The sequence below is a fragment of the Rhinopithecus bieti genome, unplaced genomic scaffold, assembly GCF_001698545.2.
Source record: "Rhinopithecus bieti isolate Rb0 unplaced genomic scaffold, ASM169854v2 scaffold_49936, whole genome shotgun sequence".
Taxonomy (NCBI): Eukaryota; Metazoa; Chordata; class Mammalia; order Primates; family Cercopithecidae; genus Rhinopithecus; species Rhinopithecus bieti.
In genome coordinates this window covers 185,910-203,097 of record NW_016819733.1, presented here as the reverse complement: position 1 = coordinate 203,097, position 17,188 = coordinate 185,910, and the positions used below count along the sequence as shown (strand labels likewise).

General features: G+C 52.2%; 1 protein-coding gene across 4 annotated transcripts in view; it reads left to right on the top strand.

The window, feature by feature from the left end:
- The first annotated feature begins 410 nt into the window (after positions 1 to 410).
- NOTCH4 (notch receptor 4) overlaps positions 411 to 17,188 on the top strand; it is a 29,266-nt gene continuing 12,488 nt past the window's right edge. For 2 of the 4 annotated variants that reach the window (XM_017859179.1, XM_017859180.1), the window contains exons 1-18: positions 411 to 618; positions 1,388 to 1,469; positions 1,668 to 1,963; positions 3,440 to 3,787; positions 3,888 to 4,010; positions 4,125 to 4,361; positions 4,482 to 4,637; positions 5,273 to 5,467; positions 6,936 to 7,049; positions 7,762 to 7,875; positions 7,961 to 8,083; positions 9,444 to 9,603; positions 10,548 to 10,693; positions 10,963 to 11,115; positions 11,555 to 11,672; positions 11,899 to 11,986; positions 12,183 to 12,336; positions 14,080 to 14,264. In XM_017859179.1, coding sequence (XP_017714668.1) covers positions 555 to 618; positions 1,388 to 1,469; positions 1,668 to 1,963; positions 3,440 to 3,787; positions 3,888 to 4,010; positions 4,125 to 4,361; positions 4,482 to 4,637; positions 5,273 to 5,467; positions 6,936 to 7,049; positions 7,762 to 7,875; positions 7,961 to 8,083; positions 9,444 to 9,603; positions 10,548 to 10,693; positions 10,963 to 11,115; positions 11,555 to 11,672; positions 11,899 to 11,986; positions 12,183 to 12,336; positions 14,080 to 14,264 — 2,856 coding nt within the window. In that variant the 5' untranslated portion in view covers positions 411 to 554. The remainder of the gene's footprint in view (positions 619 to 1,387; positions 1,470 to 1,667; positions 1,964 to 3,439; positions 3,788 to 3,887; positions 4,011 to 4,124; positions 4,362 to 4,481; positions 4,638 to 5,272; positions 5,468 to 6,935; positions 7,050 to 7,761; positions 7,876 to 7,960; positions 8,084 to 9,443; positions 9,604 to 10,547; positions 10,694 to 10,962; positions 11,116 to 11,554; positions 11,673 to 11,898; positions 11,987 to 12,182; positions 12,337 to 14,079; positions 14,265 to 17,188) is intronic. The other 2 variants (XM_017859181.1, XM_017859182.1) reach the window with 2 other exon arrangements.

Genomic DNA, 17,188 nt, shown 5'->3' with positions numbered 1-17,188 from the left:
GTGAGTGGTTTCAAACTATGACAAGTTGCAGGTTCTCTGATAAGCATCTGTAATAACCTGGCAAATTAAGCATCCTCTCCTGGGAAGAGGAATACGGAACTCTCTAACCACCCAATACCTGTTTCCAGATCCTGCCCCTCCTGGGGCACAGGAGCAGCCACCTTACAATTCTCATCGCTAGAAAGGAGAGACCAGATCAACAAACAGCAGGGCTGGGACTGCCCCAGGGGTTCCGAGAGTCCTTCTCCCCTCCTATCACCTGCCCTCCAGGCACACTGTCCTACTTCCGCCTACTTCCCCAGGGGTTGTCAGGGACAGAAGGCCCCTCCTTCATCCCCCCTAGTGTTCCTCCACTCTTCCCCCGCCCCCCCATTACTAGGGTGTCCAGGACATTGTGTGACTCAGGAAACAGCTCAGACGTGAGGCTTGTAGCAGGCCGAGGAGGAGGAAGAGGGGCAGTGGGAGCAGAGGAGGTGGCTCCTACCTCAGTGAGGGCTCTGAGGGTCCCCGCCTAAAGAGGGACAGGGACCTGGGCTTGGAGAAGGGGCTCTGGAATGCAGCCCCCTTCACTGCTGCTGCTGCTGCTGCTGTTATGTGTCTCAGTGGTCATAACCAGAGGTGAGGCATGGCGTGGGTGAGGTGGAGGACCCATTTCCCGTAGGAGGATGACCAGTGGGGTGGGGGAAGAGGCCCAAGCCCCAGGTTGTGTGAGGGATGCTGGGTGGAGGAGATTCTCACTGCCCAAATAGAGACGGCCTGCAGGGAAAAACGGCTCTGCCCGTGGAGCTGCTTCAGGCCTGGTGCCAGGGGTGGTGACTGCCGGGGGATGGGTGAGAGGGTGCCCACCTCCAGGAAGAACCTCATCAGCACTAGCACTGGAGGACTCTTGCAGCCATAGGGAAGAGGGGAAGAGGGAACACACTGACCACCTGCTTGGGGAAGAGATGAGAGGGAAGCAGGAGATGAGGACATGAAAGGTCAGGCCTACTAAGTCCCTTTCTTAGTCCAGCTGTCCCCACCCCCCGGATGGCTCAATGCTGGGCCTTTCCGGGAGGAAATCTCTTCGAAGTCTCAGCCATTCACCTCCCGGGAGCCACCTCCACCCCTGTTCTGACCCCTGTTGTCTTGCTTCCGAGAGATGGAGTCCGAGGCTGGACTCAGGAGGCCAGAGAATAAACAGGAAAGGGGGGTGGGGATTAGTAACTGGGATGGAGGGCACTGGGGCTGGGGCTGGGTACTGTGTGGAGAGTGGGGACAGGTGTGAAGAAGAGGTGGTTTAGAGCACCTGTGGGAGCTGCTGCGGGCAGGTCTCTCAGGAGCACCCAGAAGGGGAAAGGTGGAGGCACGGTACCCAGCACTTCCATCGCGCCTGCCTCTCCACCCTCAGGGCTGCTGTGTGGGAGCTTCCCAGAACCCTGTGCCAATGGAGGCACCTGCCTGAGCCTGTCTCTGGGACAAGGGACCTGCCAGTGAGTGTGCCTTGCAGGAGTGGGAGACTGGAGAGAAAGTGGGAGGGAGAGCGGGGGGTAGAGGTGAGGAAGTGAGACCAAAGACGAAAGGGAGGAAGTGAAGGAGATGAAGGGAAACAAACGAAGGCAGAGGAGGGAGGTGGGCAAGAATGGGAAGAGGGACCAGTGATGTGAGTTTTCCTCTCCTCCCCTGCCCAGGTGTGCCCCTGGCTTCCTGGGTGAGACGTGCCAGTTTCCTGACCCCTGCCAGAACGCCCAGCTCTGCCAGAATGGAGGCAGCTGCCAAGCGCTGCTTCCCGCTCCCCTAGGGCCCCCCAGCTCTCCCTCTCCATTGGCACCCAGCTTCTCGTGCACTTGCCTCCCTGGCTTCACTGGCGAGAGATGCCAGGCCCGGCTTGAAGATCCTTGTCCTCCCTCCTTCTGTTCCAAAAGGGGCCGCTGCCACATCCAGGCCTCGGGCCGCCCACAGTGCTCCTGCATGCCTGGATGGACAGGTAAGAGCTGCTGGAGGCAGCCAGGAGGGGACAGGCAGGAGCAATGGGCTAGGCTGTAGGTGGGGAAGATGGAACTGGAGGCTGAGAAACTGCAAGCCCTTTGAAGACAGAAGCCATGAGAATCAACATGCCAATTCTCCACGACCAACATTCACCAGCAGGGTTGTACTGATTGCTAAAATGTTAAAATATTTCCAAGTTAAGGGTGCCGTGAGGCCCCTTTGTGCACCATCCTGATACCTATCCTAGCCCCCTTAATCTCCCTGCTGCCTAGCAGCTAGAGGGCCATTGCTCGCCATACCAGGGGCCTTCCAGGCTTTTGCATTCTGAGCATCTGAATGGCTCCCATTCTGAGTGGAGGGAGCCATAATATCACCTGGGAAGACTGCAGTGGTGGGAGAGGCACCGGGAAGGGAGGGATGTGACCCAGAGAGAGGAGTGGGGCCACCCCAGGAGGAGGAGTGTAACTCTGGGGCAAGTTTAGTGCTTCAGACTAAGGGCTCTGCGACAGCCCCTGGATCCAAATGCCAGCTCTGCCATGACCAGCTACATGACCTCGTATAAGACATTTTAGCTTTCTGGTGTTCAGTTGTCAGCTGACAAACAGGGAGAGTAATGGTCACACTTCATAAGGTTGCTGAGAGGATACAAGGGGCCGATGCTCAGGAAGTGCTTGCTCAGTTCGGCACCTGGCACCTCCACGGCGGCCGCCATTCCCACTGGTGCGCATGGACTGTGAAGTGAGTCTCCAGGTGCCTAAACCCACTTAAAGATGAGGAAACCAGGATCAGAAAGGCAAAGTGGGCCGGGCGCGGTGGCTCAAGCCTGTAATCCCAGCACTTTGGGAGGCCGAGATGGGCGGATCACGAGGTCAGGAGATCGAGACCATCCTGGCTAACACGGTGAAACCCCGTCTCTACTAAAATACAAAAAACTAGCCGGGCGAGGTGGCGGGCGCCTGTAGTCCCAGCTACTCGGGAGGCTGAGGCAGGAGAATGGCGTAAACCCAGGAAGCGGAGCTTGTAGTGAGCTGAGATCCAGCCACTGCACTCCAGCCCGGGCGACAGAACCAGACTCCGTCTCAAAAAAAAAAAAAAAAAAGAAAGGCAAAGTGGCTCACCCAAGAGTATACAACCAGTTGTGGCACAGCAAGGTGCCACCTGAGTCTCCTGCCTGCAGACATGGGGTGCTTTTCACCTCCCCCAAGATCACCCATGTGCCAGATTTTCTCAGGCAAGGACAATTTCCAATACTCTCATCATCACTTTAGAAGATATGGTCGCTCCAGATAAACCCTCCCAAACCATGGCAACACCGAGATCAGGGGTGATGGAACAGAGGAAAGAGAGTATGGTAATAAAGGGAAGGAAATATGAAAATGAGACCCAGAGATAATCCAGAGTGAGCACTGGGTAACCTCAGATGGGCTAGAATTCGTACAGTGCTAGAAACGGCTCCCTCTGTCCTCTGCCTCAGGTGAGCAGTGCCAGCTTCGGGACTTCTGCTCAGCCAACCCATGTGTTAATGGAGGGGTGTGTCTGGCCACGTACCCCCAGATCCAGTGCCGCTGCCCACCGGGCTTCGAGGGCCATGCCTGTGAACGTGATGTCAACGAGTGCTTCCAGGACCCAGGACCCTGCCCCAAAGGCACCTCCTGCCATAACACCCTGGGCTCCTTCCAGTGCCTCTGCCCTGTGGGGCGGGAGGGCCCACGTTGTGAGCTCCGGGCAGGACCCTGCCCTCCTAGAGGCTGTTTGAATGGGGGCACCTGCCAGCTGATGCCAGGGAAAGACCCCACCTTTCACCTCTGCCTCTGTCCCCCAGGTGTGTCCTCACAGGGGCTCTCCTGCAGCCCCTCTCTTTGGGCAGGGCAGGATGTCTCCCTTGGAGCCTCCTCCCCCAGTTGATCCCACGACCCTGTCAGGTTTCATAGGCCCGGACTGTGAGGTGAATCCAGACAACTGTGTCAGCCACCAATGTCAGAATGGGGGCACTTGCCAGGATGGGCTGGACACCTACACCTGCCTCTGCCCAGAAACCTGGACAGGTGAGTTGTTTAAGCCACATTCATGGCACCCATAGCCCAGACAGTTGGCCCCTGGCCTCCCCTACTCATAGGGCTCCCAGCTTCAGCCCCTGTCCCCTCCCCAACCCCCTGCAGGCTGGGATTGCTCCGAAGATGTGGATGAGTGTGAGGCCCAGGGTCCCTCTCACTGCAGAAACGGTGGCACCTGCCAGAACTCTGCTGGCAGCTTTCACTGCGTGTGTGTGAGTGGCTGGGGGGGCACAAGCTGTGAGGAGAATCTGGATGACTGTATTGCTGCCACCTGTGCCCCAGGATCCACCTGCATTGACCGGGTGGGCTCTTTCTCCTGCCTCTGCCCACCTGGACGCACAGGTATGGGGGTAGAGGGTATCAGCAGGTGGGAGGTAGAGAAGGAGGGCGAGAGAAGCACCAGGATAGCTGCTAGGAGCCTCAAGTGGCCTCTGAGAGCCTCACCTGCTCTTACCCCTCTAGGACTCCTGTGCCACTTGGAAGACATGTGTCTGAGCCAGCCGTGCCATGGGGATGCCCAGTGCAGCACCAACCCCCTCACAGGCTCCACACTCTGCCTGTGTCAGCCCGGCTATTCAGGGCCCACCTGCCACCAGGACCTGGATGAGTGTCTAATGGGTGAGGCCACTCCCACTTCAGAGCCTCTCTGAGCCTCAGACAGGCCTCTGCACTGAAGACAGAAAAGGGCAGATTGCTTTTCCAATTAAAAAACCAAACATCGGCCAGGCATGGTGGCTCACGCCTGTAATCCCAGCACTTTGGGAGGCCAAGGCGGGCGGATCACAAGGTCAGGAGATCGAGACCACGTTGAAACCCCGTCTCTATTAAAAAAATACAAAAAGTTAGCTGGGCACTGTGGCGGGTGCCTGTAGTCCCAGCTACTCAGGAGGCTGAGGCAGGAGAATGGCATGAACCCGGGAGGCGGAGCTTGCAGTAAGCAGAGATTGCGCCAATGCACTCCAGCCTGGGCGACAGAGCGAGACTCCGTCTCAAAAAAAAAAAAACCAAACATCTTTTTCCTTGAATTTGCCCAGATTTGGCATCTCTTGCCTGCATGACTCTCTCTCCAATGCTCAGCCCCTCAGTCCCCATGAATTTGGTCCCTTATTTCCTCTCCATCTTAAAGACACAAGCCCCTTCACCAATTTGGTCTCTTCTGCCACATGCAGGGCCCCACACCTTCCCTGACGGTCTGACCTCCTTGCCCTTCCCGCCCTGACCCCTGTGGACTCCCAGCTTTTCTCTCCTCCCAGCCCAGCAAGGCCCAAGTCCCTGTGAACATGGCGGTTCCTGCCTCAACACCCCTGGCTCCTTCAACTGCCTCTGTCCACCTGGCTACACGGGCTCCCGTTGTGAGGCTGATGACAATGAGTGCCTCTCCCAGCCCTGCCACCCAGGGAGCACCTGTCTGGACCTACTTGCCACCTTCCACTGCCTCTGCCCACCAGGTACCAGCTGGATGGGACCTTGGGTGGGGAAAACAGGGAACTAGTCCTGAACCCACTAGGAATGTCCCCTCCAAAGTAAGGACAGCCTCAGGCCAGTTGGGCAAGTTACCACAGATGCTTCTCTCTCTACCCCCAGATGAAAACTCAGGGACACCCATGACCCCTAGGAGAAGGGTTACCACAGACGGTAGTGAGGTTATGCATTCCTCAACTCTGGAGGGAGCTGCCATTCATTTCATAGTCATCATAGAGCCTGCAAAACCTGCTCCACTGTACAGAGGAGCCCAGCAAGAGAGGGTAGAAAAGCAGTTCATAAACTTTCCGTGCTGCAGCCTTTACTCAGGTCACCCCAGAATGCTCCCTCTAATCATAGAACCTCTCCCATGTAGAGATGAAAGGTAATCCCTTAAAATCCCAAAAGCCCTGTGATACAACAGGAAAATTTGATACAACAAGAAAAAAATTGCTGCAAGACTGCACCCACCTCCAGGCTAGTTTTAAGGGGGAAAAGTCACCCCCGGGAGAGAGCAACATCAAGGAGTTGAACGAAATCAGAAAAATAACAGCCAACTTTATGCCAGGTACTGTCTGAGCATCTTACAGGCATTGTCTCATCTACTTATTACAATAACCCTGTGAGGTCAGCACTGCTACAATGCCATTTTATAACTGAAGAAATTGAGGCACAGAGAGGTTAAGTGACTTGTCCAAGGTCACCCAGCTAGCAAGTGGCAGAGCTGAGATTCAAACCAAGGGCTTCAACAATTATAACCACTACCCCCATATTGCCTTTCTAAACTGAGTGGCACCCAAAGATACTGGCTCAGGTCATCCCACAGACAATCATAGAAAAATAAGAGAAAACGGGTCGGTAACCCAAGGGACAACAAGGAGCTTCAGAAGCAGACTCCTCAGGCAAGAAAAGAAAGGAAGACAAGGTCTGGAGGTTGATCCTGCCTCAATTCAGGATGAGACAGTGGAGACCAGGATGAACCCAAAGCAACGGGACAAATATGGGAGCAACAAGCTTCCCAGATGCACTTCAAATTCCTCTGCTTTGGGATCTCCATTCTCCCTGGCATGGAGGCCCGCCCAGGCAGAAAAAGAGGCGGGACTCGTTCTCCAAGCCAGTTTGTCTTATTTGTACCTTGAGGTCCTCCAGGCTGATCAGCCTGCCCTGGTGAGCCCCGCCCTCTCTATACACAGGAATGACCACAAAAAAGCCTTGCAGTCCTCCCGCAGGTCCCTAGGAGGCACCCTGTTCCTTAGCCTTTCACACCTCAAGGAGCAGGGCCACACACTGAGGAGCAGCAGGGCCTCAGGGTTCATCTTGTTCAACCCCATGCAGACAGCACCTCAGGGGAGGACCGCCTGAGTGGGGCAAGTCGGGAGCAGGGCTGATTCTAGAGTACAGGTCTCCCAGGCAGACCTGGCTGAGCCACAGCCCTCATGATCCCCATGTCCCCAGGCTTAGAGGGGCAGCTCTGTGAGGTGGAAACCAATGAGTGTGCCTCAGATCCCTGCCTGAACCATGCGGATTGCCACGACCTGCTCAATGGCTTCCAGTGCATCTGCCTGCCTGGTGAGTACAGATGCCACTCTGGCCACCCTCAGACCGCAGGCCTCTGAACCTGCAGAGTTCAGGCCCAGCAATCACCAAAGGCCTCTTGAAGCTCTCTCTAGACTAGCCAAAGAGTCCTCCAAATATGTCTTTGCTCCCCAAATTCTCTACTGTTACATCCCCAAATCTTCCCTTGCTTACTTGCCCATTCTCATCTCTGTCCTGCCAAATCACCCAAAGATCCCTCCTTTCCAGCCCTCCTGCACAGCCTCTGTGTATGCATGTTGAGGTCCCAGGCTGGTCTTGGCACTCTCATCATAAACCCAGGGAAAGCTGCCCCAAGCCTGTCTTCTCCAGCCTCACCTGACACCCCTCTGTCCCCTGCCACTATAATAACTACATTTATTCACCACTTACTCCAGGCTAGCCATTTGGCTGTATGCTTTTCAGGCGTTATGTCATTTAATCTTTTTAACAATACCATGAGGTAGGTTCCATTATTATTCCCCTTTTACACAGAACAGGAAACTGGGGCCTAGAGGGTTGACCAGCTTTCCCAAAGTCACACAGCTGGCAGGAAGCTGAGCTTCACCTTTTCCGCATCACTCTCCTGTTACCCCATGCCCACCTGCCCCAGGTGTCTTCTCTGGGAAGCTCTGCAAGTTTACCTTTCCATGCTGTGCCTTACTCGATGACCTTGGCCTCCTCTCCCCACCCAATTCCACCCCACTAGGATTCACCGGCACCCGATGTGAGGAGGATATCGATGAGTGCAGCAGCTCTCCCTGTGCCAATGGTGGGCAGTGCCAGGACCAGCCTGGAGCCTTCCACTGCAAGTGTCTCCCAGGTAAACTGGGGCACACACTGTGGGGGACAGCGGGGGCAGGAGGCAGGTGTCCGTGTAGGTCCCTGACCTTCCTGCTGTGCCACAGGCTTTGAAGGGCCACGCTGTCAAACAGAGGTGGATGAGTGCCTGAGTGACCCATGTCCCGTTGGAGCCAGCTGCCTTGATCTTCCAGGAGCCTTCTTTTGCCTCTGCCCCTCTGGTTTCACAGGTTAGCAGGGGAGGCATTGGAAAGAACTGGCATAGTATTTTATTCCATTTGGGTTGGGGCAGAGTTAATTGGTGGGTGTTTGATTGTTGGGATGTGAGAATAGAATGAGAATGGTATCCTTTAAAATTATTTAGTGTAAAACCTGCACAATTGTACAACCATGGGGACAAGGGCAGGGGTTACCGTAGGCCCCACATGGGCCCAATGTAAATGGTGTGATTGGTGCTCGGGAGCAGAGGACGGGGCTCAAAGAAAAGGCATTCACTTGCTTATTTAGCAAGCACTTACTAAGTGCCTACTATGCCAGATACAGAGGCAAATCTGAGTAAGACAGTTGCCATCCTCATGTGACTTTAAGTCTAATACAGAGAGACCAACAAGTCTCCTGTTGATTATAGCCCACAGAGGTGCTCTGAGAGAAAAATGTGCAGGATGCTACAGGAGCACAGAGGACTAGCCAACCCAGACTAAAAAGGGAGGAGGTGATGGCTGAGATGAGTCTTGAAAGATAAGCAGAGACTGGGTGTGGTGGCTCACGCCTGTAGTCCCAGCACTTTGCGAGGCCAAGGCAGGTGGATCACCCAAGATCAGGAGTTCAAGACCAGCCTGGCCAACATGGTGAAACCTCGCCTCTATTAAAAATACAAAAATTAGCCAGGCGTGGTGGTGGGTGCCTGTAATCCCAGCTACTGGGGAGGCTGAGGCAGGAGAATCACTTGAACCTGGGAGGCAGGGGTTGCAGTGAGCTGAGATTAAACCACTGCACTCCAGCCTGGGCGACAGAGGAAGATTCCATCTCAAAAAAATAAATAAATAAATAAACAAAAGGAAGGAAGGAAGGAAGGAAGGAAGGAAGGAAGGAAGGAAGGAAGGAAGGAAGAGAGGGAGGGAGGAAGAGAGGGAGGGAGGGAGGGAGGGGAAGGGAAGGGAGGGGAGGGGACGGAAGAGGAGGGAAGGGAAGGGAGAAAGAGAAAGAAAGAAGGAAGGAAGGAAGGAAAGAAAAGAAAGAAAGGAGTTTGTGTAAATAGAGTGCCCGATAGCGTGTTTTAGCTGGAGATAACTGCATGTGCAAAGACACAGATGGAAGAAAAGCCCACCCCATTCAAGGAACTATAAGAAAGCCAGAGTTAAGGGTGCAGCAAGGCAAAGATGAGAAATGCAGCTGTTGCACAAATGTCATGTCCTGCAGGACTCTGCGTATCATTCTGAGAAAGTTAAACAATATCTTAAAGGCAATAGGGAGCCATTGAAGGACAGATTCATGGGTTCATGGGGAGTAAGGCACGCATAAGAAGTAGCCTTTGGCCCAGTGAAGGATGTGGAGGAGCTGTTTTCTTTTTGACCCATCTTCCCACCCCAGGCCAGCTCTGTGAGGTTCCCCTGTGTGCTCCCAACCTGTGCCAGCCCAAGCAGATATGTAAGGACCAGAAAGACAAGGCCAACTGCCTGTGTCCTGATGGAAGCCCTGGCTGTGCCCCACCTGAGGACAACTGCACCTGCCACCATGGGCACTGCCAGAGGTAACATCTTCCAGGCCCTCCCCATCTGCCCCCTCCTTTGGGCTCCCTTCACTAGGATGGGAGAAGACAGCCAGTGAGGTGTAGGTCTGTGAGAAATGACCAATGGGGAAAAGGAAGGAGATGGCAAAGTTCTTACGGTGAGGCAGTGGGAGGGCTCAACTGGTAAGTGTCATCCAAGGAGAAGAGAGTCCACAAAAACTGGTGGAAACAGAGGACCAGGGAATCAGAGCAGAAAGAAGAGCATTAAATCCCAGGGCGAATTAATCGTTCATTAGAAAAATATCTGCCGAGGCCAGGCACAGTGCTGATTACGGTCTCACGCCAGTAATCCCAGCACTTTGGGAGGCCAAGGTGGGCAGATCAACTGAGATCAGCAGTTCAACACCAGCCTGGCCAACATGGTGAAACCCCGTAGCTACTAAAAATACAAAAATTAGCTGGGCATGGTGGCGCACCTGTAATCCCAGCTACTTGGGAGGCTGAAGCGGAAGGATCACTTGAACCCAAGAGGCAGAGGTTGCAGTGAGCCAAGATCATGCCACTGCACTCCAGCCTGGGCGACAGAGCAAGACTCTGTCTCCAAAAAAAAAAAAATCTGCTGAGCACCTACTTTGTGTGGCTACTGTTCCAGGCCTTGGGGGAACAGCATAAAGCAAAAGAGACAAAGCAACTGCTCTCCTGCAGCTTTCATTCTAATGAAGAAAGACAGAAAATAAGCAACTCACAGAAAGAATATATATATATATATATATAAAACATATCTAGTTGGAGAAAATGAGCAGGTGTTGGGGAGGACGGGGGCGGTGCTGAGAGCAAAGTCACTGAAGAAAGAGGCCAGAATCTCAGGGCCAAAAGAAGAGGAAGTCATAGGGGTCCAGGCAGCAGGGAGGGGAGCAGATGCAGTAGGAGAAGAGAAAAACCCTCCCCTTTCTCTTTACAACCAGATCCTCATGTGTGTGTGACGTGGGTTGGACGGGACCAGAGTGTGAGGTAGAGCTAGGGGGCTGTGTCTCTGCACCCTGTGCCCATGGGGGGACCTGCTACCCCCAGCCCTCTGGCTACAACTGCACCTGCCCTATAGGCTACACAGGTGAGACCCTCCCTAAACCATATACACCCTGTGCTGGTCACCTCCTAAGTCAAGGGTAAGGCAGGTGACCATGGGCCCTGTGTCTCAGTCACCACTAAGGAGAACTGGGCTGCAGGGGACACGGGTGATGTGTGGGAGGTGGTGAGAAAGGAGGTTGATGGGAGAGAATAATAGGGTTTGGGATGAGGAAGGGAAGGAAAAGGAAGGAGGAGGAGAGTGGAGGGAGGGAAGGAGGACACCTTTTCTCAGCACCCACCTGTTTCCTTCAGGGCCTACCTGTAGTGAGGAGATAACAGCTTGTCACTCAGGGCCATGTCTCAATGGCGGCTCCTGCAATGCTAGCCCTGGAGGCTACTACTGCACCTGCCCTCCAAGCCACACAGGTCCCCAGTGCCAAACCATCACTGACTACTGTGTGTCTGGTGAGTGCCCACTGTGTCATGGGGCTGGGGGCCACAGGAGAATGGAGGAACTGAGGAGGGTATGCTTATGTCATATTTTTTAAAATTTAATTAGACAGACCAACCTGGGAAACATAATGAAACTCCATCTCTAAATTAGCTGGGCACACAGTGGCTAAGGCCTGTAGTCCCAGATACTCGGGAGGCTGAGGTGGGAGGATGACTTGAGCCCAGGAAATTGAGGCTGCAGTGAGCTGCGATGGCACCACTGCCTGGGTAACAGAGCAAGGCCCTATCTAAAAAAAAAAATAAAGTATTATATAAATAAATAAAAATTAATTGGATGGCAGTGAGCTGTCGTTTTGTTGGCGGGGGGTGTATGTCCTATGTACAGTGTGACTGAGGTCACAGGTCAGGTTACAGGCAAGGAACCCAAACCCTCACAGCCTCCTCTCTCCAGCCCCGTGCTTCAATGGGGGTACCTGCGTGAACAGGCCTGGTACCTTCTCCTGCCTCTGTGCCATGGGCTTCCAGGGCCGGCGCTGTGAGGGAAAGATCCGCCCCAGTTGTGCAGACAGGTGAGCAAGGCACAAAGACCCCTAGAAGGGAGAAAGCCCCTCATCCTTCCCACCCCTCCTCTCATCTCCCCTTGGGCTCCAGGCAGCCTCCCACCCCACACCCCTCATTCCGCCTTCCCTCCTGGCTTGCCACCTCCCAGTGGTTGCCTCCCAACAACATCACACACTAACCTTCCCCTTGTTTCCCGAACTTCTTCCTATCATGCCCTGTCTCTGTCTTGTTCAGCCCCTGTAGGAATAGGGCAACCTGCCAGGACAGCCCTCAGGGTCCCCGCTGCCTCTGCCCCACTGGCTACACTGGAGGCAGCTGCCAGGTGAGGGCCATTGAAGCCAGGTGTGCTGAGGAGGGAAGTGGCTGGGAGGGAAACCAGGGAGGGTCACCTGGTCCCAGGCCATTCAGGGGAGAGTTTTTGAAGTAAGGGATTTGGAGGAGCTGGAGTGAGCAGAGCACCATATCTGGGCTGGGAATCTGATGCTGTGTCCTGCCTCACACTCCCTCCCACCCCTCAGACACTGATGGACTTATGTGCCCAGAAGCCCTGTCCACGCAATTCCCACTGCCTCCAGACTGGGCCCTCCTTCCACTGCTTGTGCCTCCAGGGATGGACTGGGCCTCTCTGCAACCTTCCACTGTCCTCCTGCCAGAAGGCTGCACTGAGCCAAGGTAACCAACCCCAGCACTGACTGGAGAGCAGGTGAAGAAAACATGGGTGTTCTCACCTGCCCCATTCCTGCAGGCATCCACACAGCCTTTGGCCAAAACCATCACCTGAGAATCAAAACCACACAGACAAATCAGTTCTTGATTGCACAGGTGTTGAACTGTGCAATCAGAGAAGCCTAACGCAATTCCTGTTACCTCATTTAACACAATTCAAGTAACACCAACCAGCCCATTCCACAGGATTCCAGTTTAGCCCAACCATGAGGGACATGACTCAACGTAGAGCAACTCAACTCTGTCCTGATCATCATAACCCAGGCAGAGTGGACCACACTTAATCCAGCTACACTCAATGCATTTCACCCCACCCCATTCACTTCAATGTCACGCCAACCTCTTTGAAAAAGAACACGAAAATAAGAAGAGGAAGTCATGGGGTCCAGGCAGCAGGGAGGGGAGCAGATGCAGTAGGAGAAGAGAAAAACCCTCCCCTTTCTCTTTACAACCAGATCCTCATGTGTGTGTGATGTGGGTTGGACGGGGCCAGAGTGTGAGGCAGAGCTAGGGGGCTGTGTCTCTGCACCCTGTGCCCATGGGGGGACCTGCTACCCCCAGCCCTCTGGCTACAACCGCACCTGCCCTATAGGCAACTATAATACTGAGAATAAGGTTTGATATGAGAAGACCTCGGGAAAGAGACTATGATGGAGTTAAGGGAGAGGTGATGGGAATCGCAGGGAGAGAACATCAAAGGAATGCAGAACTCAGGGGACAGACTTAAGCCACATGTCCTCACCTGAGGCATCCCTTGAATTCTTTCTTGCTCAAGCCTTGTTTTAAGCCAAGAAAACAGTTACTTTAACACTACGATAAGCTTTAGAGGTATGTCTCCAACATTCTGGCAGAAAGGGTGAGGAGAGAGGTAAAACTCGATGTTCTAATTTCTTCAGTGCCAGGAGTTATTAACTCCTTGGGCCCAGAGTGGTCTCCACCCAGGAATGTTAGTGGTCCCCAAGGTAAAGGCCTCTACACCCAGAGTTTGGGCCCTGAATATACCCTTCATCCTCCCAACTTATCTTTTTCTTTTTGAAATGGAGTCCCACTCTGCCACCCAGGCTGGAATGCAGTGGCACGTTCTCGGCTCACTGCAACCTCCGCCTCCTAGGTTCAAGTGATTCTCCTGCCTCAGCTTCCCAAGTAGCTGGGATTCGTGTGCCACCATGCCCAGTTAATTTTTTTTTTTTTTTTTTTTTTTTGTATTTTTAATAGAGACGGGGTTTCATCATGTTGGCCAGACTGGTCTGAAACTCCTGACCTCAGTGATACACCTGTCTCAGCCTCCCAAAGTGCTGAGATTACAGGTGTGAGCCACAGCACCTGACCACATCCCCACTTATCTTTTTTTTTTTTTTTTTTTTGAGATGGAGTCTTGCTTTATAGCCCAGGCTGGAGTGCAATGGCACGATTTCGGCTTACTACAAACTCCATCTCCCAGGTTTAATTGATTCTCCTGCCTCAGCCTCCCAAGTAGCTGGGATTACAGGCGCCCGCCACAACGCCCGACTAATTTTTTGTATTTTTAGTAGAGACAGGGTTTCACCATGTTTGCCAGGCTGGTCTGAAACTCCAGACCTCATGATCCACCCGCCGCAGCCTCCCAAAAAGTGCTAGGATTACAGGTGTGAGCCACTGCGCCTGGCCCCCCACTTATCTTTATATATCGCTGTTTGTCTCTCTCCCTAGGCATAGATGTCTCTTCCCTTTGCCAGAATGGAGGCCTCTGTGTCGACAGTGGCCCCTCCTATTTCTGCCACTGCCCCCCTGGATTCCAAGGCAGCCTGTGCCAGGATCATGTGAACCCATGTGAGTCCAGGCCTTGCCAGCACGGGGCCACCTGCATGGCCCAGCCCAGTGGGTATCTCTGCCAGGTGAGAGGGTCTGCAGGAGAAGGGGGAGGAAAGACAAGGGTGGTCTGGATGGGAGAGACAGTAGTGACTGAGGGAAGACCCAGTGTATCCATTTCTCCTCCCTTTTTTTTAAACCCCACACACCCAACTAACCACAAAGTCATGCCACTTTATCTCCTGAAGTTTTCTCAAGTCTGTGCTTTCACCTTCGCCCTTTGTCCCACTGCCTGAGTCCTGACCTTTGTTGCATTCCAGGTAGATACTTGCATCAGTCTCCTAACTATGGTCCCTGCCTCCACACTTGTCCTTCTACAGGTTCAGCCTTTACCCCATGACCAGGGTACTCCACTGAAAATGTCCAACTGACCTGTCTGTCCCCTGCTGAACCTTCAGTGGCTGCCCGCCTCATTCAGAATAAAGTCCAAGGCCTGCATGACTCAGCCCTGCCTGCCTCTCAGGCCTCAGCTCTCCCCATCCCACCCTCCTACTCTCTGCTCCAGCAACACAAAACTGATGCTGACTTTCCCACATACCCCATACAGATTCTTGCCTCTCAGCCTTTATCCCTGCTATTGACACCACCTGGAATGGCCTTCCCAACCCCTCTTCCACGGGCTGGTGTTCAGGGGGCACCTTCCTCAGGAAGATGTCCCTAACTTCTCCCCAGGCTGGTTAGGGCCTCTTCGTGGTCCAGGTCACTCAGCTGGGAGAGCCAAAGCTGGCATTCAAGTCTAAGCAACCTGATTCATATGCTCAGAACCACAACTTTTTTGTGTATATGGTTACCATTTTATTTTCTTTTGTTATTGACACATGATAGTCGTACATATCTATGGGGTGCCTGTGAGATTTTTTTGTTTTGTTTTGTCTTTTCGTTTTTGGGGACAGAGTCGCTCTATCCCCCAGGCTGAAGTGCAATGGCACGATCTGGGCTCACTGCAACCCCCGCCTTCCAGGTTCAAGTAATTCTCATGTCTCAACTTCCCGAGTAGTTGGGATTACAGGCACGCACCACCACGCCTGGCTAATTTTTGTATTTTTAGTAGAGATGGGGTTTTCACCATGTTGGGCAGGCTGGTCTCAGAACTCCTGACCTCAAGCGATCCACCTGCTCAGCCTGTCAAAGTGATAGGATTACAGGCATGAGCCACCACACCTGGCCACATGTGATATTTTGATACATGCATACAATGTGTCATAATCAAATCAGGGTAATTGGGATATCTATCATCTCAAACATTTATCATTTCTTTGTGTTGAGAACATTCCAAATCCTCTCTTCTAGTTATTTTGAAATACAAATTGTTAACTATCATCATCCTTCTCTGCTATCTAACACTAGAACTTATTCCTTCTATATGACCATAATTTTGTATCCGTTAACCAACCTCTCTTCATCTCCCCCTCCCTGCCACCCTTTCTAACCTCTGGTAGCCATAATTCTACTCTACTTCCATAAGACTAACTTTTTTAGCTCCCACATGTGAGCGAGGAGCAATATTAGACATGCAATAGGAGGCTGATGCAAGTATCTATCTGGAATGCAAGAAAGGTCAGGACTAACTAAGGCAGTGGCACAAAGGTGAAAGTAAGAGACATGCAATATTTGTCTTTCCATGCTTGGCTTATTTCACTTAACATAATGTACTTCAGTCTCATCCATGTGGCTGAAAATGATAGGATTTCATTCTTTTTCTGATTGAATAATATTCCATTGTGTATATATGCCACAGTTTCTTTTTTCCATTCATTTGTTGATGGCACTTAGGTTAATTCCATATGTTAGCTATTGGGAACAGTGCTGCAATAAACATGTGGGTGCAGATATCTCTTCAAGATACTGATTTCCTTTGGATATGTAATCAACAGTAGATTGATCATATGGTAGATCTTTTTTTAATTTTTGAGAAACTTCTATGCTTTTCTCCGTACTGGCTATGTTAGTTTACATTCCCACCAACACCATATGAGGTTTGCCCTTTCTTTGCATCCTTGCCAGCATCTGCTATTTTTTGTTTTTGTTTTTCCTGTTTTTTGACAGAGTCTTGCTCTGTTGCCCAGGCTGGAGCACACTGACCTGATCTCAGCTCACTGCAACCTCTGCCTCCCAGATTCAAGCGATTCTTGTGCCTCAGCCTCCCGAGTAGCTGGGATCACAGGTGTGGACCACCACGCTTGGCTAATTTTTTATATTTTTAGTAGAGATGGGATTTCACCATGTTGGCCAGGATGGTCTCGAACTCCTGACCTCAAGTGATCCTCCCGCCTCAACCTCTGAAAGTGCTGGGATTACAGGCGTGAGCCACCGCACTTGGCCCTTGTCTTTTCAATAATAGCCACTTTAACTGGTGTGAGATGGTATCTCACTGTGGTTTTGATTTACATTTCCCTGATTTGCATCCATATACCTGTTGGCCATTTATATGTCTTCTTTTGAGAAATGTCTGTTCAGATAATTTGCCCATTTTTTAAACCATATTATTTGTCAGTGGTGGTAGTGGTGGTGTTTGCTGTTGAGTTCCTTATATATTCTGATTATTAATCCCTTGTCAGATAGATAGTTTGCAAATATTTTCTTCTATTTTGTAGGTTCCTCTTCACTCTGTTGTTTCCTCTGCTGCACAGACACTTTTTAGCTTGATGTAATCACATTTGTCTATTTTTGCTTTTGGTGTCTATGCTGTTGAAGTCTTACCCAAAAAATTTTTGCCCAGATCAATGTCTTGAAGCATTTTCCAAATGACCTTTTTTTTTTTTTTTTTTGAGACCAAGTCTCGTACCTTTGCCTGGGCTGGAGTGCAGTGGCGCAAATTGGGCTCACTGCAACCTCTGCCTCCCGGGTTCCAGCAGTTCTCCTGCCTCAGCCTCCCAAGTAGTTGAAATTACAGGCGCCCACCACCACGCCCAGCTTTTTTTTTTTTTTTTTTTTTTTTTTTTTTTTTTTT